The sequence below is a fragment of the Fusarium oxysporum genome, chromosome V (genome assembly GCF_013085055.1).
Source record: "Fusarium oxysporum Fo47 chromosome V, complete sequence".
NCBI lineage: Eukaryota > Fungi > Ascomycota > Sordariomycetes > Hypocreales > Nectriaceae > Fusarium > Fusarium oxysporum.
This window is the reverse complement of record NC_072844.1, coordinates 2,468,503-2,493,831: the sequence shown is the minus strand read 5'-3', so window position 1 is coordinate 2,493,831 and position 25,329 is coordinate 2,468,503. Positions and strand designations below refer to the sequence as shown.

The 25,329-nt window shown below is 49.2% G+C and overlaps 5 protein-coding genes across 5 annotated transcripts; 4 read left to right on the top strand and 1 right to left on the bottom strand.

The window, feature by feature from the left end:
• Window positions 1–1,981: 1,981 nt before the first annotated feature.
• Window positions 1,982–4,149, top strand: FOBCDRAFT_293348 (uncharacterized protein; the record flags this gene model as incomplete). The annotated part of the gene is made up of 3 exons (XM_031184306.2): window positions 1,982–2,096; window positions 2,155–2,256; window positions 2,306–4,149. 3 exons carry the CDS (start codon window positions 1,982–1,984, stop codon window positions 4,147–4,149), a joined length of 2,061 nt encoding a protein of 686 aa, XP_031039948.2.
• Window positions 4,150–5,776: 1,627 nt separating this feature from the next.
• Window positions 5,777–8,906, top strand: FOBCDRAFT_36125 (uncharacterized protein). The gene is made up of 2 exons (XM_031184305.3): window positions 5,777–6,594; window positions 6,645–8,906. The coding sequence occupies exons 1-2, from the start codon at window positions 6,179–6,181 to the stop codon at window positions 8,635–8,637; spliced, it is 2,409 nt and encodes an 802-aa protein (XP_031039947.2). The 5' UTR covers window positions 5,777–6,178; the 3' UTR covers window positions 8,638–8,906.
• Window positions 8,907–9,092: 186 nt separating this feature from the next.
• FOBCDRAFT_260958 (uncharacterized protein) lies at window positions 9,093–10,570 on the top strand. Its single transcript, XM_031184304.3, has 2 exons — window positions 9,093–9,277; window positions 9,327–10,570. The coding sequence occupies exons 1-2, from the start codon at window positions 9,260–9,262 to the stop codon at window positions 10,371–10,373; spliced, it is 1,065 nt and encodes a 354-aa protein (XP_031039946.2). The 5' UTR covers window positions 9,093–9,259; the 3' UTR covers window positions 10,374–10,570.
• Window positions 10,571–18,282: 7,712 nt separating this feature from the next.
• On the top strand, window positions 18,283–22,168 carry FOBCDRAFT_293337 (uncharacterized protein; the record flags this gene model as incomplete). The annotated part of the gene is made up of 5 exons (XM_059611824.1): window positions 18,283–18,680; window positions 18,872–18,907; window positions 19,124–19,375; window positions 19,884–20,233; window positions 20,286–22,168. The coding sequence occupies 5 exons, from the start codon at window positions 18,283–18,285 to the stop codon at window positions 22,121–22,123; spliced, it is 2,874 nt and encodes a 957-aa protein (XP_059464930.1). The 3' UTR covers window positions 22,124–22,168.
• Window positions 22,169–22,695: 527 nt separating this feature from the next.
• FOBCDRAFT_240075 (acyl-CoA N-acyltransferase) lies at window positions 22,696–23,462 on the bottom strand (the record flags this gene model as incomplete). Its single annotated transcript, XM_031184294.2, has 2 exons — window positions 22,696–23,084; window positions 23,177–23,462. The coding sequence occupies 2 exons, from the start codon at window positions 23,460–23,462 to the stop codon at window positions 22,696–22,698; spliced, it is 675 nt and encodes a 224-aa protein (XP_031039936.2).
• Window positions 23,463–25,329: the final 1,867 nt, after the last annotated feature.

The following is a 25,329-nucleotide window of genomic DNA, read 5'->3' as shown; positions in this document are numbered from 1 at the left end:
GAGCTTTCACACCACACCGCGAGTAATAAAAGAAACATTAAATGAGGCAGATCCCCTTTCGGTGGACGTCTGTCTAAAACGAGACTAGTTTGCTAGATAAGCCCCTTCATTGGACAGAGCTGCCTGCAAGGTACCCGAGCTGTCGACGGTTTTCAGTGGATCTTCTTGACCTTATCCATGAGCAACAGTGGATATGGCATCAATGACCAGGTTACAGAGAACATACTGTGGCGTTCATCCCATGACTGATTCGGCTGAGGCCGGGCTCAGTCTGGCTCGTTTCTTTGGTTCTTCGCTTTCGAATGCTGTGTTGTTCATTTTAATGAGTTTATTAGGGCATCAGACTTCTGGCCACTGAGCTTGACGCATGCAGGAGACTGACGGGACGCAACCGAAGGAATAAGATGGATGCAATCATTGTTGATGTTAAGGAGCCAATTGCGGGCTAACATCTACAAGAGGGACTCTTCCGCTTTAGATTATCATCCTCCAGACTCATCTCATGCATGCAGACAAGCGGCGGATGATCCTAACCGAACAAAGACTTGTTGCCCTTGTTTCCCCATCCTCACAAAGAGACATGCAACATTGATTGATTAACAAGCGAGACAGCAAAACCTTTTTGAGGGATCCATTAATTTGGAGTTCATTGGTGTTCCTGCCAGACTTTCTGCCCTCCCTCCAAATCGATAATTGAATTCATTCTTCGTAATTCATGTCTCATTGCCCTTTTGCCTCCTCTTGGGGGTAGGGTGGACGCTGTCTTGGGTCCAGAAGCTCCAAGGAAGCATTTAGTTCCGGAAAGCTTACTGGAATGTGGTCTACCGTGTTACTGGAGTCAATGGAGTCCCAATGATCTAGCCAAGACAATACGAGAGAAAGTTTGTTTAAAGCAGTAACGGAGGATCCGTCCGTAGGTACTAAGCCACTTGTCAACATCCAGAGCGCTGGGTACTAAGGCTGGCTGGGCCACTTCGACAACAATCCACAAGCAACCTATAGAAGTGAACGCTTCTCAAGAATAAAGTCAAAAATGTCGTCGCTCTTGTTGTCTTCAGCACAAAACACAAAGCTCCGTAGTGCCCGTGTTGCAAATTCCACACCGCACCCACCGCAAACCCGTCAGTTTGCGAATCGTCCTTCGCCAACCAGGGGGCTAAAAGGACAGGAGACAGGGCCTCTCGGCGAGCGCAACTTATTAACTTGTTAATGAACAAGGGCACCAGCACCAACGCCAACACCAACGCCAACCAGGGTCGGGCTCCAGGATAAGCCTGCATCTCAAAGGCCTTTAGTTTGGTCAAGGGTCTCCTTTAGCATCAACCCGCCCACTCTCCCTCCACATTCGAGACACCATATGCATCGTCCCTTTCTTGAAAGTCGACAGCTGATCCTCTTTCTATCCTTTCACGTCACAGGTGTTTTAGTATCGTGTTTCGACTCTTGAATCTGATTCCCTTCCACTCCAATCGAATCTCAATCTACTCTTGACTTTAGCTTTTCATTACACGATCAACCGAGAAGTGGCTCATCCTCTTTCTCTCACGTCTCTAGCAAATACTTCGACGCCAATTTACTTCCTACTTAACTCAGCCAGACGAGATAAAACATTGCGATTATCATTCTCCACGATTTTGCCACTAGGAAAGAAAGAAAAGCCCTCTTTGAACAGTACGACAGCCTTTATGCGATCAACAAGTGCAATCGCACCGACATTTGGCATCCTCAATCTACTTCACCAACCCCAGGGACACCGGTCGCAGAACGGGCCTGGGGTACGAATGTAAAAGGTCTCACATAAAGCACCATCTGTGAAACCACCGCGACAAGGCATACGATTATCTCTCATACGTCATTTTGTCGAAGGCGCTTTCAGGCATTTGGAGAGAAACCACGGCGACGACTCAATTACATTTAAAGGCGGCACATAATAAACTCGACTCCGTTCCCCCTAAGCAGCACATCAGCTCACACCGCCATCATGGCGATCCCACGAGAATCCATGTTCCTCCCGACTATCAAATGCTCGTCATGTAATCGGGAGGTGGAAATCTCTATGATGGGGGACCATGTTTGTGCACCCCCAGCGCCCGAACGTAAGAAAATATCATGAGTGTTTCGTTGAACCAGTGAAATGAACTAATCGTCCCAAAGTTTCCCCTCCACCAGAACGATATGAGGCGTATACACCATATAGTCCAGCGTCCCCTGAGAAACCAGGGCGCATACCTGCATCATTAGATGTCAATGCAGCCAGTAAGTTGCAATTGTTTAATACGCATAAACCCAGCTAACAACACAGTAGACCATCCGTTTCTGCGCCAGGGACAATTGACACCAAATAGTGAGCCGCGCAGCACATCACCAATTAACGAAATGGAATGCTTCTTTGATGACGTCCCAACACCACATGAGGATGATTTGATCCTACCATCGCCGCGCCCAGTCGATCGTCCTGGGGCTTATGGAGGCTTTGGCGAGAAGAAGCATGGGCCGGACTTCCAGCCTCGTTCTATCAGCCCCAACGGAGGAGTTAACACGACTTTGTTCAAGAGAATGGACACAATCGCCCCGGGACCATTTGATACTATTCGCAGTCCCTCGGCTCTGTCACCATCTTTTCCCAAAGAAATAACGGAAGGCGGCGATAAGTCAGATGACTTCCTGAGTGCATCACCAAAGGATTACTTTAATCCTCGCAGATCTGCATCCCCAACAGATAACAGCAACAGTAGTCCATCCGTCCCCCCTCAAAGACCGACAAGAGATGATTACGAAGGTTTTGGTCGTCCTTCGACAGCTGAAGCGAGACTTCAGCCTCAGCCCTTGGGAATGATGAACCGCTCCGACACATTTCCCAAGCTGGGTGTTCGATCGGAACCCCCCTTACGAACTCCTTCTGCACCTGGTACCAAGCCTGAGCGCAAGGCAGCCGGTGGCCCTGGCCATGCATCCAAACCATCCATGGGACCTGATACTTCGCGAGCCCCGCCGCCGCGCAAGAGTCTCCTGCACCCGTCAAAATCTAGCAAATATTCAGGGTCCGTCGATCTCGCTGCCGAATTCGGTGTGAACAACCCCTATCACACACCGTCAGACTCGACGTCCTCTGGATTTTCCACTTTCAGCCACCAGAGCCATGGTAGTTCTCAAACTAGTCAGTCAAAATCTCATCCCCGACGTGATCCGTCCGATCTCTCTGCTATGGACGGCCTGATGGAGGACCTCGAGAGCTCAATGGAGGCGTTGGGGACCAAGGATCCTCGAGCTGGAACCCCTTTGCGGGCCCCTTCACGTACAAGGTCGCCTCTTGCAGAATCGCCTCTCGAACTCTCCCCGAGAGGTGAACGACCCAGCTCTGCCACTAAAGATGAACGTCGAATCGAGATTCCTCTTCAGCGAAGCGATTCACAACCGAGACCGCTTTACGCAACTTCGCCTCAGGACCAGATTCATTACGACAAGGCCCCAGAATTAATGCGTGCACATACGCTTCCTCCACCTACTGCGCCTCCCGTTCGAAAGGGATCCCAGGATCCCGTGCGATCTCGAGGAAACTGCAAAGCTTGCGGCCTTGCCATCACAGGCAAAAGCATCTCATCTGCAGATGGAAGATTGACTGGCAAGTACCACAAGGCTTGCTTCGTCTGCACGACATGCTCCGAGCCATTCACATCAGCTGAGTTCTATGTTCTCAACGACAAGCCATATTGCGAGCACCATTATCACAAACTCAATGGCAGTCTCTGTGGAAGCTGTGAGAAGGGGATTGAAGGACAATACCTGGAAGATGAATTTTCCATTAAATATCATATCGGATGTTTCCGGTGTCTCGACTGTGGTCGATCTCTTTCTGATGGTTACTTTGAGGTTGACGGCAAATCATACTGCGAAAGAGATGCCTGGCGCCGAGTACAACAGCCTTATCCTCCTATGAAGGCGCCTCCGGGGCGATCACCGTCCGGCTCACGACCTCCCATGATGGGTCTTCCGGGCCATCCAGCCCAGCGGATGGGGCCAGGTATGGGACTTCCACGACCTCCATATGGCATGCCGCCCCCCGGGAACCGCCTTGCACCCGGTCTCCCTGGACCTTCTGGTCCTCGACCACGAATGAACAAGCGCAACACGCGACTTGGCATGATGTAACGACCTGATTAAAACCCGACCCTAAGCGATGATACATGGACCATTACTTTATTTGTAATATCACTTGTGCGCACAGGACGCAACATACTCTGATTTGATTGTTAAGATGCTGGGAGTTGGCTAGCATGCTTTTTTGTTGTTATTATACCCCTTGTTTTAGAGCACCCTGCACTCTGTACAACATCATATAGCCTTTCCCCGCCCTCTTCCTGAAAACAACGACATCGGCATTGGTGGGATTATGTCTCCTGTTCTTGGTGCCACTCAGGGAAAAGTCTGGAGTATGGATGGGGTATTGGAGATGGAGTATTACAGGCTTCAGCATCATAGCATTATAGTGATTCTCGATAGGAGCTCACTCATAATTGAAACACGTCTTAAAGCTCATTACCGCGAATATCGGAAGTAGAGTCTGGTGGCATTTGGCCCTTGAAATGGATGTGATTGATGGGGCACCACATCCCATTTGTGTCCTCAGAAGGCGCCTTTTTGTGTTTCATAGGCTCAAATTACAAGATTTATACCCGAGCAACGTCGAATCGGCAAAGTCCTCTTGTGTGGCAACTGTTTATAAACACTATCCCACCAGGCCACAAAAACAAGCCAGGAATCATTGGCAGCACCCACCACAATGTGTACTACTTTTATTCCCGGACTTAGTGACCTGGGGAAGGTAAGCAAGATATCACGTATTCGACGTCTTGCTACAGCTTTAGACAAGTTCTGTTCGAAAGCATGTCACAATGTTGGCCATACTGCCATACTCAGGGGCAACCGAGAGTTTGGATCCAGCCGAGCGTTGTTCAGGCCTATTATTTTTAATCTTTTCGACGGAGCTTCTACGGGGAAGAGGTATAGGTGGGCAAGGACGAGCAGCCCATGGCGCTTGGGGAGGATCCAAGAAATGAGCTGAGGGGATCAGGCAAAGTGGATGTAGGGGCCTCAACTCCTGTGCCTGATATAACAATTTCTTGCGACTGGTATTTGAAGCGGAACAGGATGGCCATTCTAGTAACCGTATGGTTGAGCCAAGGTTTGCTACATCTGCATAATGAGTTGGTAACATGAGGGTATCTAAACTGAAAAAAGTCCAGACCAATAGATTCCTTAGGTCAAAGGCTGTTGAAGTCGACAGAATCTTAATTCTGTAGTCACATTAAGGAACATCCGACTTAGTTCCAATGGACATACTATCACAAAGATAGGAACCTCAAGGCTGTAAGGGTTGGACAATCAATGATAGGCGAAGCCACGTGTAAATGAAAATTGACTGCCAGGGATTCAAGAACTTCAATCAGGGGGATGAGTCTTGTAGAAACTGATGAAAAATACCAAATAAAACCTTCTTGCTCCCTTAAATATTGAATGTCTTGAATTCACTTCTAATCTGCTAGTATTGCCAATCTGATAACTTATAATGGTTGACAATATTATACGGATGTGCTAGCGTACGTAGGTACACCGTCGTTACGCCACTTCCATGCTACGCTCAACCCCTAAATCGAAACCTTAGTCCAGTTACAGTACACGGGCTATCGTTAGCCCAATCCAATCCAACGCCTCGTCATCCACACCCATTCCATGAACTCTCCCTTAGGTTTCTTTTTCTCCCTTTCTCCGTTCTATCATACGCAACATTCTCCTAAACGCAGCGCCTGGCTTTCTTTTCTATTTGTGCATTATTTACACGTGTTTGCACTTCTCAACTTTTCAATTTCCTTGGCTATCTTTGAAAGAAGCCGCGTCACTCCTTCAATCGGCCTCAAGGGGACTTCTTTGCGACCGAGCGATCAGATATTCAAACGACTAGTAGACGGCACTACGTACCTCCTAATGAATTGCATCCCTTGCATTGATCCGACCGAATACACTCGTCTCATCGCCTCAGCTTATCGAGCTATGCACCTCTGATCTTGTCCGACCTTGCTGACCACTTCGTCCTCGATTTCGACACCAAGTTCGATTCTCTTCTGCAGTACAACTAATTGGTCGCTCCCTGGACCAGCCAACTTCAAGATCTACCACCATCATGAAGAAATGGCATCCGCAAAGCCGCCGCTTGTTCGGCGCCAAGCTGCGGCCGAGATCTATGATAATAATTGTCTTTGCTATGCTTGCTGCCTACTACCTCCTGTTTGCGCCCAGCACCAGTATCCAGGTGGTCCCTTCCAACTCAAAAGGCCCAGCTTCGCCACCACCACCCGTTACTGGAAATGGAGAGCCTGATACCGAAGACCAATACGGCGCCATCCACCGAGAACTCTGGGAACTCACGGCTGAGGACCTCAAGGACTGGCATGATCCCACCGATGGCGAGGACCCCAATGATATCGAGCCCGGATTTGAGACTGATGGAAAGGAAAGAGGTTTTGGAGATCTGGGCAAGCTCCAACATGAGAAGGATATGAGAAAAGAATGGAGACACGCTTATTCTGTTACTTCTAAGTGAGTATTGCTGACATCCAAAATCCATACATGGACTAACATGTTTCCAGCTTTCCCCATTCAAATCTCATCTATGGAAAGACCTTGGCGAATTTGGAGAACCAAGAGGCTCGGCCCGAAGAATTCAGCGTTGATCTCAAGTTTGACCCAGATGCCGACGTGGAATACAGCTCTGAAAAGCCAGTTCGCTATGACCCTTACCCAAAGTACAACAGTGCCGCATGGAAAGACGCTGGGTACGCCCAGTATTTTCCATGCAAGGGTGCAACTGGGGAACCCGTCGAGGATCTGCTCGTATTCAAAGGTAGGCCTCGCGAATGGCCTCTACCTCGATTTGGTAGCTACGATGCTTTGAATATGGATCCTAACCTCTGCTGGGAGCGTGAGACTCGACTTGGCCCCTATGGGCTGCATCGCCAGTTCAAAAAGGTTGGCGGCGAACCGCAGCCACTCAACTTCGATAACGTCAACTGGGGAGACCTTCAACGAATGTGCCTCCATAGAAATGCCCAGCGGTTTGATATGAACCGAGAGCGTGTCAACGAATACCTCAACATGTATCCCGAAACTGTCATTGGCCCACAATTACCAGAGGAACCTCAACAAATCCAAGAGCCCGCTCCAGCACAGATGGCAAAGCGAGATGCTCCCCTGGAGCCAGAGCCCAAGAGTACCCCTGTCTCGACGAACCCAGGCATCGCGCCTGCCCTGACCAACCCTGAAGCTATCAGCCAGTTCGCAAGTCCACAGAAACATCCAAGAAGCCCCAGGAATCCAACAACCGGCTATGTTTCAGAGCCTCGAACTGCTATCCTTCTTCGATCTTACACTGGCAAGGATTATACAGAAAACGACAAGCAAAATATTCGTTCACTAATATCCGAACTGTCTCTAAAGACAGGCGGTCAGTACGAGGTCTTTCTGCTGGTGCAAGTCAAGGATACAAACCTCCGCATCTTTGAAGACGACGATGTCTACCAGACTGTCCTCTCGCAGAGCGTTCCTCCTGAGTTCCGCAGTATGACAATTCTCTGGAACGATGACATTGTTTGGAAGCTTTATCCAAAACTGACAGATCCCGAATCGAAGAACGTCCACACTGCACAGTGGCTTTCTGTTCAGAAATTTAGCCAAGACTACCCACAGTTTGATTTTGTCTGGAACTGGGAGATGGATTTCCGTTTCACTGGTCATCACTACCACCTCTTGGATAAGCTTGGAGAATTCGCCAAGAAGCAGCCTCGAAAAGGCATGTGGGAGAGAAACGAGCGATGGTATATCCCGACATTCCACGGAGGTTATGACGACGAGTTTCGCCAGGACATTGAGAAACGGTACGGCGATAATACTATTTGGGGCGCCCCTGAATTTCCTTTTATCAACCCCATTGGGCCCAAGCCTCCCGTTGCGAGTCCCAGTCAGGACAACTACGAGTGGGGGGTTGGTGAAGATGCCGATGTTGTCACTGTCTCTCCCATGTTCAACCCCATCAACAGCAACTGGGTCATTGCTAATCAAGTTTGGGGCTACAATGACTCAACTCACAAGTCGCAAGATATTCCCAGGCGAACCACAATCGTCACTCAGTCTCGAGTGTCGAAGAAGCTACTGAACATCATGCACGTTGAGAATCTTCGTGGCAACCATGTCGCCTCCGAGATGACACCACAAACAGTCGCTCTCCTACACGGCCTCAAGGCAGTCTATGCTCCTCATCCGGTTTTCATGGACCGTGACTGGAAGGGCAAATTTCTCAACAAGTGGTTCAACCCTGGCGAGAATGGAGAATGTGGCGGCCGCGGAAGCCCTATGGGCTGGGGACGAGAGCGAAGATACATTGGTTCAACTTGGTACTACCGGGCGATACCGCCCAACCGACTGTACAACAATTGGATGGGCTGGCATGATACAGGCATCGGTGGCCCGCAGTGGGAAGAGAAGCATGGACGACCATGCTTACCCCCAATTATGCTTCACCAAGTCAAGAATACGGAGCCAACCAGTGATAATCATGAAACCACCTTTGAGTTAGCCTACGGTTAAGCTGTTACTTTCGCCTTAGCAAAGATTTGCTTCATAGGCAGGCTAATCAGACATGCTATATGACTGGATATCATTGCTTCTCGTCCTTGGGTCTTTCGTGTCCTTTTAATGGTGGCTAGTGCCATATGTGTGCGAATTTTTTATAAAGGACCCTGTTGCATCGTGTATTAGATATAGGGGGCTTGAGAGATGCGCATTTGGGTGTCAGGAGTTTGGAGTGCCTAATTTTCACATATATCAGACAAAATATCAAAGAACATCAGCTCCAGCGCGTGAATTAAGCGTTCTTTCAGTAGAGGTAATCAAGTAGCAAGACGGACCGAGAACTAGCCAGCCAGGAATGGTGTTCTTGGGTATTCAGTGCTGGGGTTCGTTCATCAGAGTGTTTGATGGCGCAGGCCTTGGCCCGAGCTTTTACCGTTGCCTCTCTCGTCGTGAACGTCACATCTTCATCCGCTCAGCGATATTTCACAAGATTTCACCATCGACACAGTAGCAATAATTGTTGGTTCTGTGGCCAAGGACTCATACTGACCCAAGACGACAAAGTATTCTAAACAAGTGATATCTCCATGGCAAGTGTGTTGCGTTGTATGGCGGTCATGCGCATTCACCCTATACCATGAGCCCCCCTCCAAGTGTAAGATTTCATCAATCCAAAGATTACGTTTTGATCTAATAAATATCAGACACCTATGCCCAAAAGGTTTCTTCTGCCGAAACGGGGCACGCAGTCATCGCAAACTCCTGCGACGTTACCGCGTTTCCAGTCAACTCCTCGATTTGCCTCCTCTGTTCCGAGGCCGACACAGGCAAGAACCGGCATAGATATTGAAGACGTTGAAGAAGTAGGAGATAATTCACAAGAAACCCTTCCGGGGAGTGATGAACATCAAATTCAGCTTAGAAAGCATGACTCAATCCATGACTCCATCGAAATCGAGTCTGACGATGCCACTGCGTCACAAGGTGGCAGCATAGCCATTTCAGATAACGAACCGGACGCTGTTCTTCAAGGCCCTCTGGACCTTGAGATGTTTAACTCTATACCTTCGCCATACGACTCTCCCTCATTGGAAGAGCGGGAACCGAAACGGCGAAGGGTATCGAGTTCACCTTGGCGAGAATCTAGCACACCAAAAGAGCAAGGCAACCCAGGCAACGAATCCCCAGAAGAGGTTTACGAAAGTGGACGTACGCCATCAGAAGGCTCTACACAGAGTATCCAGGATGCCATCAATCTCAACAATGAGTTAAAACCGCTTCAGCAGCCAACCTTTCACGCGCCACCGCGCTTCAAGCCTGTTGACCTCGATCCCGCAGTAGATGGCCTCCCAGCAGCATTCTCCCCCCAACGTCGAGGAGAGAAATACATAGCTGGTGGGTTAGCTGCTGAACTACAAGGCTGGCTCTCTGAAGTCAAGGGCTGGGAAGGTGCGGCACCAGCGACAACTCTGACCAAGAAAGTGATTATCGAGGAAATTCGACCAGGCCGGCGAATGTACCTAGTCAAAGCGCGGACCGGTACATCTGAAGAGAGTAGATACCTGCTTGCAGGCGAAGGTAGGTTAACAGGCCTTGGCCAGAGGATGCCGGTGATCCTTGGGAGTGTTGTTGATGTGGGACAGCCTGTATGGGATATTGTGTTGAATGGGCAGGTTTGGACAGTTGCGTGCGATTGGGGTATATCTGAGAGCGGGAACAACGGTAAAATGAAACATCTCTCAGTTGTTTGAGAAGCGGTTAGGTTTCAAGAATGTATCCTGTTGCCATTGCGGGCAGTTATACACAACAACCTCAAGGATCGACCAGCCGCTTTAGAATCGAGCTGCTACAATACAACCTGCTCTTTCGTAACCCCAACGTGTATATATTGTCAATCTCTCGAAAGAGATAAATCTTCTTCGTTCATGAACTTACCCAGGACGCACTCTTAGCACATACGACCATACCTGCAGTAGAATACGGGATCCCGTCCGCTCTCCCATAGTCAAGCCTGCAAGGGGCGGATTAGTAGTTGGGTCGGTGACGACCAGCGAATACCTGCTGTTGTATGTTTTTTATTGCTTGTTATTTTGTTATTTGCGGCCATGAAGTTGTCATTTTCGACATGGTGATGCATCAAGTGGTTGTTATCGTGGCTTTCCACTTCAAGATTGAATCTGTCCTCTCTTGACAAGAGTCACGGTGAGGGAGCGACTATTGCATTGATTGGACTATGAGTTCATTGAAAGCATCCTGAAAGAATCTTCTGGGGGCATATGTATAATTTTCTGGAAAATTCGTCTTCGAGATAAGAGATGTCGGCTTTGGACTTCCCCCTTGGATATATCATACATGACATTCTATTGGCTCCACCACTCAATTGCATAACTTGATATCGAACTCCTGAGTAATCTAAAATACAATGCTCAAACTACTCATATATGATGTGCGAAATATCACATCGCTTTCTTGTCGATAATTGCATTTCTGGTGCAGAGAGCGGGCCATGTTCGGCTTTGTCACGGACACAAGTTGATTTTAAGCATACGCATATAACTACCTTAGATCAGGTAGATATACGCAAGGTATATTGTTTCAATCTCGATATCGAGCGATCAAGCATATATGTGTCATGCGTTAACGACCGGGACTTGTAGGCGAACGGCTTTCCTCCCGCCTGGTTACGGTGCCGACCCTCTTGAAACAAACAAAAGACGAATTGATACTCTGATGAAACACAATGAAAGTCGCCCGCTTTTCTGGAACTCAACTTCTTGTCGTCCAGACCATCACCCTCCATTTCTGTTTAAGACTTGTCAAAGGAATGAAGGCTCACTTGCTTCGGCTCATCTCATTATACAAATGGTCCCCAGTGTCCTCAAGGGGAGTTTCGTGCCATGGAAAAGCTGGATCGGATGACACGAGTGGGCATGTGGCAGGGAAAAATTGACTTCACGTAATAAACGCACACGGACGACCAGACTTTTGCCACCCGTTATTGCCAAGCTAGCAAAGTTAGCAAAGCTGAAGAAGCAGGTTGCTTCCGTTTAACATTGCTTGGCGGACAAAAAACTGGCCGCAGGACGCTGACGACGTAAGTGGTGAATGATGAGAGACCCAAACTTTGCCAACAGACCCATCGCCATTGTGGCATTCCGCTCCCAAAGACCTCGAAAGTAGCAACCGCCTCACTATATCTGCAGAGTAACCCTACTGCAATGTTGTCCAAGAGTCTGAAGGGGGAAGGGAAAGGGGGAGGGGGTAGCTCTTCATCGTTCAGAAAACTAAGAGATGCGATCGAAACCAACGAGAGCGAGCACATTTGCCCCTTTCTAATGGATGAGCTGGGCTTTCATGGAAATATTTATCTACAGGAAGCCGCTGGAGCCGTACATATGCAGCCCACGAAGTGTGAAGCTTGGATCAACCACCCATCTCGAGGGGCCAGAGCTGTTTCTTGGATCCTCAGCTCCCCCTCCTCCTGCTTCAATTTGGAATATCGGCGTTTATACTATCGTACAAGCCTTGCCTGCTCAAATCTGCACACCGAAGTTCAGGTGCAGGTGATGGACCAGGTGTGAGGCTGTTTGTAAATGATCGATCTTGGGGGGTTTCCACATGTGCCGATCTTCGTTTTGATAATTAGCAAGTGGGTTTTCAACGAGCCTTATCCCTGGAAGTTAACGTCAAACAAGCTTAGTTGATGGGACGGCTGATCATCAGAAGCCCCGAGAAGTTTACTCTGGACCTCTGATGACTTCTTGGAGACTTGACATGTATGTCATGAATCAGGTGGCATGCAGTGGGGTGAAGGACCATCTGGCCTCGATTCTCTGTACTAATTGTTCATTGAAAACCCGTCAGTTTATCAATTGCTGGGCGTCGGTCTGTGGTAATGAGTTGTTCTACGTTGCAGATGATACGCGCCCCTTTATGGCCTCTGATGAATCCGTGAGGCGCAAGACCACGGATCGAGGCTAAGGGACAAGGTAGCAAGTAGCAAATTTGCATACTGTACTCTCTTCCATGGCATGTCGTTTGAGGATACTTGTCGATCTAGAGGCGTGAGCTTGATACTGTTCCGTGGTCGCCCGGATCTTGAAATAGTCTAATAGTGCGTAGAGGCCAGCAACCCCGGCATGAAACACATTTCCAGGGCCAGGGTTCCTGCAAACCATGTAGACGTACTAAACCTAAAGTACAATGAAGATGCGAAAACCTTTGCGATACAGGCCAACGAAAGGCTAATAATGGAGAGAGTTCCTGAAATTCGGTTCTTGGTGATTCTTGCTACCAAGGCCAAAAGCCAGGATATCCTGATATTCAAGCCATTGCTTTGCTGCTGTGATGCCTCTTGATCAGCCAGATTTGGACATGAAATCCACCCAACTATTAGTATTTGTTTATGTCTCAAGCTGCATCGCGCGTGTCTAAGAGCGGCACGGATGCTATTTTGGAGGACATGTGCCTCGAAAGCTTCGGTGTTCTTGCCTTCCACTGCCCAACCTGAAACATCCTCTTCAGTTGCCTGCAGATCCCCTAGTTAGCGTCGTGCCCACATCGCTTTGGAGGGCTAGAGATCATTTTGTTTGATGCAGTCGAGCCCGGGGCAAGGAGCCGGCAACGCCCAGGACGGTGGATGGAAGGACCTGCATTAGTGTCAGGTCATATCGCGATGGGCAAATGGCATTTCGTGGTTTGGGGAGACTGATAAGTGGGCGGCATAAAGAGCCTGGCCTTTGAGTTCCATTTTCCTGTCGAGAAGTTTGCAAATCCAATGGCACCAGCTCGTGTCACCATTCACAAAGAATATATTAGGTCAAGGTATTGTGGGTTATATGCAATAGAATTTGACGTTTAGACAAATCTGTTGCTATCAAGGCACTCACAGGCGAAACCGTAAAGAGCGAAACCCTGGTTGCTTTCACTGCTCGGAAACTCAATTGGACGGTGTCAGGTATATTCCCTGTTCATAGTCATTTTCGGTACTGTATTTATAGACAGAACGCGCCACTTAGACTTCGGTCCGTCGATGTAGAAACGTTGGGAAATCTAGGATTCAAGGATTTCAAACTGGATGTGTGTGAATGTACGGCACCAGACCAGTGGATATGCTGGGGTACTTCTAAAAACAGAGGCCTGAGTTGTTTCCCAGAGGGGGCGGGACATTGGAGGATCTGCAAATGGTGCGCAAAAAAGGAAAGGAAGACAAAGAAGAGAAGAGACAAAAATTGTCAGCTGTCAAACAACCCCTACCATGACAGAAGATAGAGTAGCAGGACAGTCAGGTAACCAGGATGAGCATGGCTTCTCTGTAGGCCATTCTGCAACCAACAAAGTTCAGCGTCATGATATGCTTGGCCGGGACGTTGAACCATATGCGGGCGGAACGTAACAGGGGTGCTGAGTGGCTGGATGTTGACCTTGGCTGATCAACCCTGTCTCCTTCGCATGTAGGATTCCTCATCGGATCGACTTTCCGAGAAGTGTCAGAGACGTTTCGAAGATGGACCTGCTACTGTCAATGCAGCTCATCCAAACTGGATGAGAGGAGATGACTTCAGCCAGGGCTTTGCGGGCAGCGCAGCCGCGGTGGGCCCCGCGAAGGATTGAACTTGGGCTGGATGGGGATTTGGAGGGTCAAACCAGCGCCGCGGCCATGAATTCTAGTCGTAGTCTACCGCGCTTCTGGCGGCGTTTCGTCTCTTCGTCCCGGCTCTAACAAACTCCCGGTTTAGTCTATTTACAGCCGTGCCTCCGCGATGCAGTGAGTGAGTAGGTACATGTACCAGCACATGTCCCAGGTCTCGGGAGAAGGGGGTGTCCGTGTTTGAGAAGTTGGTGGCCTAATGCCAGTGTACGGATAGTCTATTCGAAGATGAACCAGCCCCCCTGACGCTGAGAACCACCGAGATTCAAATTGACACATGAGACGAAAGGCTCGAGCTGAACCAGCGCGGATCTATAATGAGTCGAAGCGTGTATCAGCAGCTGTCCGTGCTAGCAGCCCGCTCGGTGTGGCTACACGCTAGCAAATTGACGCGGCTGCGCCATCTCAAGAACGGAATAGCTGGAAACATCTGGGGAACTGGTCGTGTGTGGTGTGATGGAGGTGGAGGGAGAAATCATCAGAGATGGAGATTCTGGAGATCAACCAATTTAACTTGACAATTGCCCTATGAGTTGTATGTACTAGATCCTAGCAGAAGCTCCTCGAGCAAGAACCTTACCAGATTAAGTAACAAGTGACTCAGCTGCTGATTCATGATGCAGCTTCCAGTTTTTCATGTAGATGCTGGTTGTTCTGGCTGAGTTTTCACTTGGAACAAGCTTTTGATTGAAGTGGGACGACCCTTTGATTTTGGCTGATGGGAACCTCGCCATCTCGTCGTGTCTAATTTGAATGTAACCATAACAGCTAATTACCAACCTTGACAGGTAATGTGCCTATCGAATGGGCATTACGGATAGTGAGTCAAGATATTATTGCGCTCTCCCTCTCCTTTCACGTCGGAATCCAAGGTTGTCCTGCTGCAGGAACCAAAGATCTTTAGCTGCATTCATCCACCCCTACAAATACGCCAAGTCTTGACCACACTAAAATCTATCTAACAATAGAATGGTAGATAGAAGCCGGACCGAAGAGACGACACAGCACCTGCAAGCAATTTACCCTGGTTGCCGGCTGTCTTCCATCACAGCGGCTAAATCAGCTCAAGCCTGCGCATACAGTTTCCCTCTTGGTATAGCTTCCCACGGACTCGGCTGAAAGCTGAAACTGCTTAGCCTTGCTCTTGGTTGGTGGCTCGACCATTGAGCCTCTTCCGTGAACAGAACCCCCTTCCAATCCACGATTATCTGGGCCTACGCCTGTATCTCTATCGTGCTGCGACGTCGCGAGCAGATAGCGTGGGGCATGCTATCCCGACTTGGAACAGCTTGCGACCCCCTGGCTACCTTGGTCTACCTATTCTTAACTCTCGTTTCTCTCCGTTCCGCTGGCAATGCAGGCAGTCAGTCCAGATTGAGGCTAAAACTTCAGGGTTCTGGGTGCCTTATTCAACACCATCTGGGGCCCACATTGAAGAACACCACGCCGTTTGTGTTTCTTGCATGCGCCCAATCAACACATATGTGCCTGACCCGCCCAGCAAGTTACCTCTCAACAACGGCAAGCCAATAGACAAATGTCGGGAACGCACCCCAATTTCAACAACAACTGGGTCGTCGACTAACAATGCATCGGCCAATGTAACGCGATCTATCCGGGGTCACTAGGTACTAGCCAGCATCATCCAGTTCGCCTTATCTGGGCACAGCTCGACGTAGCCGCCTTATGCGCAACATCTATCAACACATAAGCCCAAACAACAACTACCTTAGTGATCGCCTCAACATCCTCTGCTGAAGAAACCGCTGCTGCTTTAAGTCACCTCTCAATTAATAGTTGCCAGCTAGATCCTCGGAGACGCTGCCTTCTTGACGGGACAGTCTCGGAGCATTGCCCACAACTTGTTTTGAAGAACGAACTTGTCAGTATCAATGGACGCGGGCACGGCAGCCGACGGGACGACGTCAACATCATGGCCGAGTGCCTGTGGCTGCGGCCATGCGGAGTAGCATAGCCTCTGAGGGGAGTACCCAGTGCGTCCCTGTCTTCTTTTCGTCTTATCTTGCTTGACCAAGATGAACTTTCATGCTGTAAGAGGCCACCTTGAATAGTACATCCTTTCTCACTCATCCTGTCCCAGTGCCTGGCCTCGGCATCTCCCGGTTTGAGACATATTTATCATATGCTTGTGCGCGTCCCAGGCTCAGCTACTCCAATGCTGCCGCAACGGTCTCATACCTGCCAATTTTCATTCTGCCAGCATGAGTGACCCCCCAGACTGTCTAGGTTTGTGACACAACCATGTTCAGGAAGCTTATTAGGCGGCCGAAACCCCTGAAGGAAGTTTTCCCGCAATGGAGTATGTGTCAACTTGCAGGTAACATGCCGCTGCGCCTCTCGGCGACCCTCACCGAGCAAGGAGGGTTTAAAAAGGGGCACGACTACTGTTGTGGGATGAATTGTCCATCCAAATACTGATTTCAATGTTCGTCTGGAGGTTGGACCGACTATCCTGAAGTACCCTGGCTGGCTTGTGTCTCTCAGCACTGGAATTCCTTGACCCTGGTACGGACAATTTATCCCCTTGTGGAGATCATGGTTCGGACGGGGCTCTCAACGCCATGATCTACACCAACCCGTCATGCTAACCAGCAAGGGCGACCGTTGCTCGAAACTGCCGGCAAAACAATGGACAGGCTTGGCTCGTCTGCTTCTCGAATTCTTCAGTGCAGGCTTCCTTGGCGCCACAATGCTAGGATGGTCCCCATCCTCGTCTCACAAGCCTGGGACTCAGCAGCCTAGCACCATGACCTATGACTTGACGGCTACCCGAATGTTTGTTGTTGACTTTGGAGCAGCTCGAAAATAGTGGAAGGACGCATCTCTTTAGTCATTATCCTAACGCATGCAGCACCGTGCCTGTGCCACCGGGCTAGGACCGACTGCCGCACTCATAGCCTAGCATAATTACAATGATGATGCTGGTTCCCGCTGCAAGTATACGCTTTGGTTTCTCTTCTGGGCATCTCCATTGCCAGAATTTCCATCATGGACTGCTTTGCTCAGCACTTCAATCCTGGCCAGTTTAGCCTACTAATTCCAGACATCTCATAAGAGTCCTTGATCCTTGATCCTCGTCTCGTTGATCCACACCCTTCAGCCCTCCGTTCTTGACCCCCCCGACCCCAGTCCCAACCCCAAACGACTACCGTCTTCAGAACCCTACCGGACGCTTCATGCGTTATCCATCTAGTCATAGCTTTTAGCGACCTACATACTTTTCTGTCGTAGTGGATTCGTCTCATCTCTTCCCATTCCCCTACTTTGTCGCATGTTACCAAGCCCTGACATAGCGACTGGGTCTGAATCAGATCTCCTGCTTTCGAGTATCCTCCCTGTCTTCCTCCGTCACTAATTGGAGCCTGGACCTTTGAACAAAGCGGCTCCGATGATCTGAAGCTGAGAGGACCCTTTTTGACAGCGATAGAACAATAATTAATCCTGGTCCTTGACAAGATCGGCAACCTGAAATCTTCGGTTCAGCGGGTCAGACTCGATCTATCTGACACTCCTGTCACTCTTCTCACCCCTTCGCTATGCGTGAAAAAAACAAATAGCATCCGTCTGCCAAGTTTCATGTTATTCTGCACCGAACCTAGACCCCAGTCTTCTGGAAGACGTACAAGAAACAGCCGTCCCCCTGACAGTTAAACGAATTGTCTCTCCAATCACTTCGTTTTCATCCTCTTTACTCTGTTCCTTCACCTATCTGTGGAGTATCTTCGCATTATAATCGATAATTATTCCGGAACGAGGTTGATCCTGTTTCTAGTATCTTGCGGCAGTTATCATGAGATTGTGATCACCTGAGCCTCTACGATTACCAGAAAGACGACTTCGGATCCCGATGCTGTAATCAAATACATACGCCCATTATCAGTCTTTTCACGAACCAAGTGGCGCCAATTGCATATTCTGACACTTCCATAATCATTTGAATCATTCTAATACGGCTTCTGTTCGGACAAGTCTCTACACAGACCTTAATCATGAAGATTGAGTCAATTTTAAATCAGTTCAGCGAACTAGACACGAAAGCGAGAGATAGTCGAGAAAGCCCACAACTTTTCAGCGAGCAGAAGGAACAGAGAGGCCCATCACTTTCACTGTCAACTCCATCACCCGACTGCGCTCAGTCCAGAACATCCAGTGTGCGATCCGATAGTCGAACTCGTACGCCTTGGGATGCTGGTGGCTACTCTCTGCCAAGGGATATTGGTCCCAAAAACTCCTCACGACCCCCTTTCGCGCCGGTGACTTGGGAGGAGCAGCAGGAATCTGCAAGACGTCAGAATGCATCGAATTACCACTCCAGACAAGTATCAATGGATACATCAGCCAGCATAAGTCTTCCTGGTTCCACAGGATCATATGCGCTACCAGTCCGGTAAGAAAACTCGAAACCAAAACCCGGTACGGGTATGAAAAGCTTGAGGTTGACATTGCTTCAAGTAGAATGCCTTCCACTCCAGAGGTCCATCAAGACGGTTGGGCGCCGAAAAGGTACCTCTTTTCTTCCACGCTGGTGTATAATCCGGCCGGTATTCGACGATATAGCTTGACTAACAAGACTAGCAGCCACAGCGAGCGCCGTGCTTCTCAGCACATGAGAAGGTGAGTTGCGGTCCTGCCAAAATGTTAGTGTTGCTGTTCTGAATGATGTTTTGCACACTGGCGGCCAATCGCAGAGTACACATGCTAAAACGAATCAAGATCAAGTCTCTGGACGGAATACAATACGTCTCCAGCTTCAGGAAGCCATAAGATATCGGACAGCCGCAGCAGTTTCTCATCTTGTTGCTCATCGACCTTCTCTGCTGGCCATTCCAGATTCTCATCGGTATCTACCATCAACGGGAGCAATACGGTAGGCTCTGGCATCGCTGACCTGGAAGCAAAATTGGAGCGCCTTCCAAGGATCACAGCGCCTCTCCCTCCAGTAACAGTCGGTTTGTCTGTGAAGTCGCACACCCGTCAGCCTACCAATGGTGCTAGGTCGTTGTACTCGGGTAGCCCATCTGACACGATTCTAGAGGCGAGGATGATGAGAAGAAAGCATAACCACTTATCAGAAGATCAAACGTAAGTCAACGTCTCTTTGTTTCTATGCAGAAGAAGGTGGCTGTCAGCATGAATCGAGGTTCGTTCACTGTTTGCCCCTTGCCAATCGTCCAAATCATGCATGGGTATCGTTTGCTTGCACCCTTCCCCCCGAAAAGAAAAAGGGAAAAAGCAGTGTCGAATCACCTGGAAGCCTCAGGGGTGCCTCTTTGGCAGTACGTGAATAACAGACAATGTTCCTATTGCCAGGAGAAAAACGATTGCCTGCTGCAAACGCATCTCGGATGGATTATGTTTAGTCATAAAAGCAGGTCCGTTAAGCGGGAGCAACTTGGCCCTCGAAAGCAGCATTGTCCCATTACCAACTTGGCCTCGAGCCGGTGAATCACACTGCGTGTTGTAACTCTTCTCAGGCAGTCTGAAAAACGCTTCCGTTCTTTGAGCCCCTCCGTCCAGCTTTCACTCCTCGTGTCCTCGCGCATCCCCCTTGCTGTCTATTGTCACTTTCAACCTATAAATTTCCCACCAGGAATATACTGACTCTGTTCCTTTTGCTCAGCTACTTGAAGCCAAAAGATCAGTTTCTGAATTCGTTAGATCGCGTTCATAAGCGAACCATCTCGGCACCAAACCCCGCCCAGGGCTCTAGTCATTCTTTTCCTCAAGCACCAACTTCTCTGCCACAATTTACGTCCCGGCAACTTCATCCTCCAACACAACTATCACCACAGATCAACACGTCTCACGAGCGTCTTGGCATCGAGAAGTATCCCTGGATCAATACGGGAGAGAGCTCCCCTACACCTAGTAGCACATCAACAAAATCGCCCTTTCAGCCCCAGGAGACTGTGAGGATGCAGTCCGACGGGACTCTTCCAGGTAATCTTTCCTTTTTTCAGTATTCTCCTTTGAAGTCAACTAATCGATATAGGTGCAACTGGACAGGCAGCGTCCCATGCCAACCCAAATGATCGTGTTATTGCAGCATGCCGTACCTTTGGAAATATAGCCATCAACGTTCCCCTCAAGGGTGGTGATATTTGCATGGCAGTTTCCGACTGTGACACTGATTCGGTTCCTCGCAAGGTCATCTCTCATCTTTTTGGCCGCAACAAGGTCTGCACTCGTCGCATCCCGGAGCGTGTCTGGGTTTGCATGTGTCGCAAGCACTATCAGAGGATTCGCTACCGAACTGGTGCTAGATTCAGCTCGACTCAGATCGAAATGGTGTACGAGCAGATCGTCCGAATGATCTTCTGGAGCCGAGGTTTGGAGAATGTCAACAGAACTAATCAGGAGGGCATCACCATCCGATCCTGGACATTCTCGATTCGAAGACGTGAGGTTAAGCGCCTGGCGGATACGAACAGTCGGGATCCCATCCCTCACTGGATCATGCAGAGCCTTGGCGAAGGCAAGACGCACGATGAGATCCTCGATGTTGTCGAACGTCTTTGCCAAGAGATCAATCACGGGGGTCTCAGGGAAGTCCCTCCTGTCGAGTTCCTCCCAGAAGTTGTTGATGCTTTCGCAAACCCGCCTGCTCAGGTCCAGATCCATCAGACATCGGCCAGCAGCCAATCCGGCCGTTCGCTGATGGCTGGGGAGGCAGTTCCATCCCCCCTCCCATTCGTCAAGGAATCGTCGCCCCTCGAACCAGTTCAAGAAGAGGGATCTACGAGTGAGCATAGTAGCCAGCAATCATCTTCGTCGCCCACGCCTCCTGCTGTTTTCAACGGGTCTCGACCTGTTCATCACTCCAGATCGTATACCGACGATATGTCCAACCGGACTGCTCCCTACTCATTCGGCTCTCGGTCTCCTCTCGCGAACTCTGGCATCGGGCCAGACACTGATCGACAACCCAGTCTTGGGTACTATGACAGTCAGAACCCAACAGCACCTTCAATGACCTATTCCAGTATTAATCGTCAGATGCAGGCGCCGATGACCGATCACCGAGATTCCTGCGATAACGCTCCTTATTACCAACAGTCTTATAGCGGCGATCACCACTATGGCCCAAATGGATTCGTACTGACTGATAGAAACCTCTCGGTCCATACCGCTGCTATGCCAATGGTGGTCAGAGCGGATCAGATGTATAGCACCGCAGGCTATGCTGCCCAACACAGCCGAGACAACCACCACTTCCTTGCGTCGACAGTCAATACTCAACTCACGCCCGCGCCCCTCAATTATCCCTCTTCCGGGACTCCTCCTATTCAGGCTCCAGGAGCGGTTTACTCGTATCAAGTCCCGGAAGAACGTCATTCTCATCTTAGAATGAGCGGAGTAGGCAACTCGCTACATCATTCGATGGCAGACGAGCGCCCGTACTCTGATGCTCCGCGTTCACAAATCCACCAGCCCTACTGGTTTTCTGCCGAGACTGGGTCGAACACTAGGATCGGCCGCTCTATGAACCAATACCAGCAGCACACATTGGCTTCCGTTGACCAAGCTAGCCTCTGTTCCTCGCGCCAGTACCCCAAAGAAGAAGTTCCAGAGTATGGCGTTGCTGATCTGGTTACTGATGAAGGTGTTCCGACCACGCAGCCAGCAGTGGCCTACCGTCCAAGATACCAACACGGCTACGCATCCACCGCCGAGTTCGACGACACTCTCGCTCGAGGCAATTACCAGGCCTATCAACACAATCTTTCAACCAATGACGATAAAGAGAACTTCCATGATGATCGAGCTTCCGACAGCAATCACCAGCAAGGAACAGATTTCCTGAATGATGGTAGGGAGCGAGGTTTTTGAGGCCTGGCCTTGTGTGCCACTTGCGTAGCTTCATGCTTTACCTCCTTTTTCTTTTTGACACGAGCTGCACGACGATAATGAATTTATCTAATTTGCGTTGCTTCCCCGCCTGGGGCTGTTCATCACTGCTGAACTGAAAAACGTTGTTCCCTTGACATTCGTCCGCCCCCCCTCCCCCCTTTTTTTTTGGTATTTCCGGCCCGTTGTCTGGGTATATCGCCCACTGGAGCACCTCAGGAAGCCCAACGACACAACAATAAGGCATGTTTCGGCATGACTTCGCACAAGGCGGATATTTGCTTGTTACTGCCATGATTATTATGATTGCTCCATCGTCTGGGATGGGATTTGCTATTATGGAGATGCTTATGACATAAAGTTCATAGCCTTGCTGGCCTGAAGCGGCCATAAGTAGCCAGATAGATGATAGATGAATGACCCATCTGAACGATATTTCGATGAGGAATCGTAATGAGACTCTGGTTGATGACGCTATGTGATATCCGTTTTTCTCTGCTGAGAGATATTCGTGAATGCTGTAAGATCTAGCGATGGGTGTATAGTCTTGATGATCAATCCCCCCTGAACATGATGATGCCACCGTCCCAGTCCTTCAACTCCCCAACATTGGCCCTGGCCACTTCTACGTAGCCAAAACGCTCGTAGAATTTGTCGAGCCCACGCAATCCCACCAGCCAAGTGGGAACTCCTGCACGATCGGCCGCCTCCAAGCCATGCTGAAGGAGCAGGGAACCATAACCACTACCTTGGACATGAGGAGAGACCCCAAGGCTAGACAAATACCAAGCTGAACGACGCCGGGGAGAATTGAGTATGTCGGGTTCAATGGTACTGAAAACGCGGTCGTAAATACCAAGTCGATGAGAGTCTACGTGTCGAAGAGGAAACACGTAGGAATGTAGTTTCAGCGCCGCCAACATGATGGGGGCAACCCAAGCGTCTGGACGAGTTAGTGCTTCGATCAGGTTTTGGTTTTCGCAGGGTTTGAGTGGATAATGCAATAGTTGGCAGAGATTTAATGGAGAGTCTTACGAAATGAGAGCCATCGCTCACGGAAAGATAAGGAATCGTCCGGTATATGCCACCAAGTAAATGCCACAGTCCTGCCTCTGGCATCATCCAGCATAGTGAGAACGTAGCCGGGCGTCCAGTAGCGTGTACGAAAGCGCCGAGTAACCCACTCACGAAAGGGAGTTGAGTCGCTGTGACGGGTTGGGAACATGAAGTCGAGCAGAGTTTCTTTGTCGAAGCTTTGCATATAGAGATCTGTAGCCACAGTGAGATCGGCAGTGGTGCCGGGGCGGATGTGATGGAGCATCTCTGTGGATGTCATAGGCTTTGATGGCCGTTGGAGGTGAGTATTGACTCCAGCGATAAGATCTGAGTGTCAGTCTGGTATAAAAATAGGTCTTAGATCCGTCTTCGGGGAGTGTTTTAGAGATCAACTGCACAAATTCAACTTCTGGAGCTGCGTATCGGTAGTTATATACGTGTTGAGTTAACGCAGGGGGTTTGCTTTTGAGGGATCAATGGACCTAGTCACCAAATGATTGGCAAACAATATTCTCCATACAATGGACTTTGGTTTCAATCAAACTGAAAGTTTGCACATCAAGTAAATAACAATCAACATTTGCAGCCATTTAGGCAAGACCTAAGGCGGGGATAAGTCGATCAAGCTGCCATGACGGGATTTACGCCGGGTGAGTCAGTAGTTCATGTTAATTCCGAAAACGCTCGGATTTTGCTCTGACAGGGCAGGGGGTCCTCTCGCTTACCTGCCTATTAGGGTGTGTATATGGCATGCTCTGTATTCAGTTTGATGGGCAGGTATCTGACTGATCTCGCGGTTTTTTTTTTCTTTTTATCTCCTGGTGTTGCGGGAAATATCCAACGGCTACCTTAGTAGTTATGCAGACATGCACTAGAGCCTCGTGAGCTTAATTTAGCAACTACTTGCTGAACATGGAAAGATAAGACAGGGCTATACCAGCATCAAGAGCGCGAAGGAAGTAGGTACCTTAGTCCACATAGCCCTGCTGGAAGTGACATCTCGTATCCATCGTGGCAGAGTCAGTCGATTCGCAATCTCGATAGGTCTCTTTCCTGTCTCAGGTAGTTAAAGCAAAGTCAATTCCACTGTCTTGAATATGGATCGCAACAGTCAAGTGGGGATGGGTTAACATCCAGGGTTTTGAGAGAGGTCATTGTTGGTGCATTAGTTGATCTTTCAATGGAAAGGTATTAGCTTGCGATTTGTAAACAAAAATTCACCAGAGCCCAGTGTTTCTTTTATTAGAATATGATGGGTTCTCGTGTTGTCTGTACGAAAAAGAAAAAGGTCGCATGGTGGCATTTGATCTTTATGAATGCTACCCAAGGAGCCAGCGAGGCGGTGATGTCATAAGCGTTAGAGTTCCTATCGCGAACGATCGAAGCTGATGCTAGAATGAGCTTGAAAGGTTCAGTTTGAAGATGCTTTATAAGTGATTTGATATAAAGTCGATTCGCGTATGATCGAGATCTGAGGGACTGATTGCTTCAGAAAATCATTGAACAGTGTCATCAAGCTTGCTTAGATGGGCATGATTAATTCAGACCAACCCGCAACTCCAACTCCCATAGCGGAGGGTCCGTCCCCTCAAACTACTACACCTAATTCTAAGCGTAAGGTAAGCTTGGCTGCTCAGGTAGCACGTAATGTCCGGGCGCGCTAACCTGCAAATGACATCGCTGTAGATGGGGGGATGCATCCACCATGGGCATGACATGACCATGGCCTCACTGGGCTGAGAGGTAACGGTCTCTCCGGGGAATCGGGAGGGGGGATTTGCAACGTGACCCGGCATTTCGGACACATGAGATGTGATTGATGGATGGATTCGATCTTAAATGGGTACCTAGTTCCTCTCAGACTTCAAGCAGCGCAACATGTACTTACTGATTGAGTAGTCAATCAATCTAGGCCCTGTATCTCTCTCCACTAGTGGGTTTCAAGGGTTAATCATGCCTCTTGAGGAAGCCATCTCTGCAGTCGTCGTCTGGGTTTAATACCAGGTCGTTAGGGCTGTAGTTGAATCATTCCATGATCGATATCCTGTAAGTAAGGGAAGTTAGTAGGTACCTAGTTCAAACTCTCCGTCCACCAGGCATGTGCTGTCCATGTTTCTGCTTGCTTCGTGGAT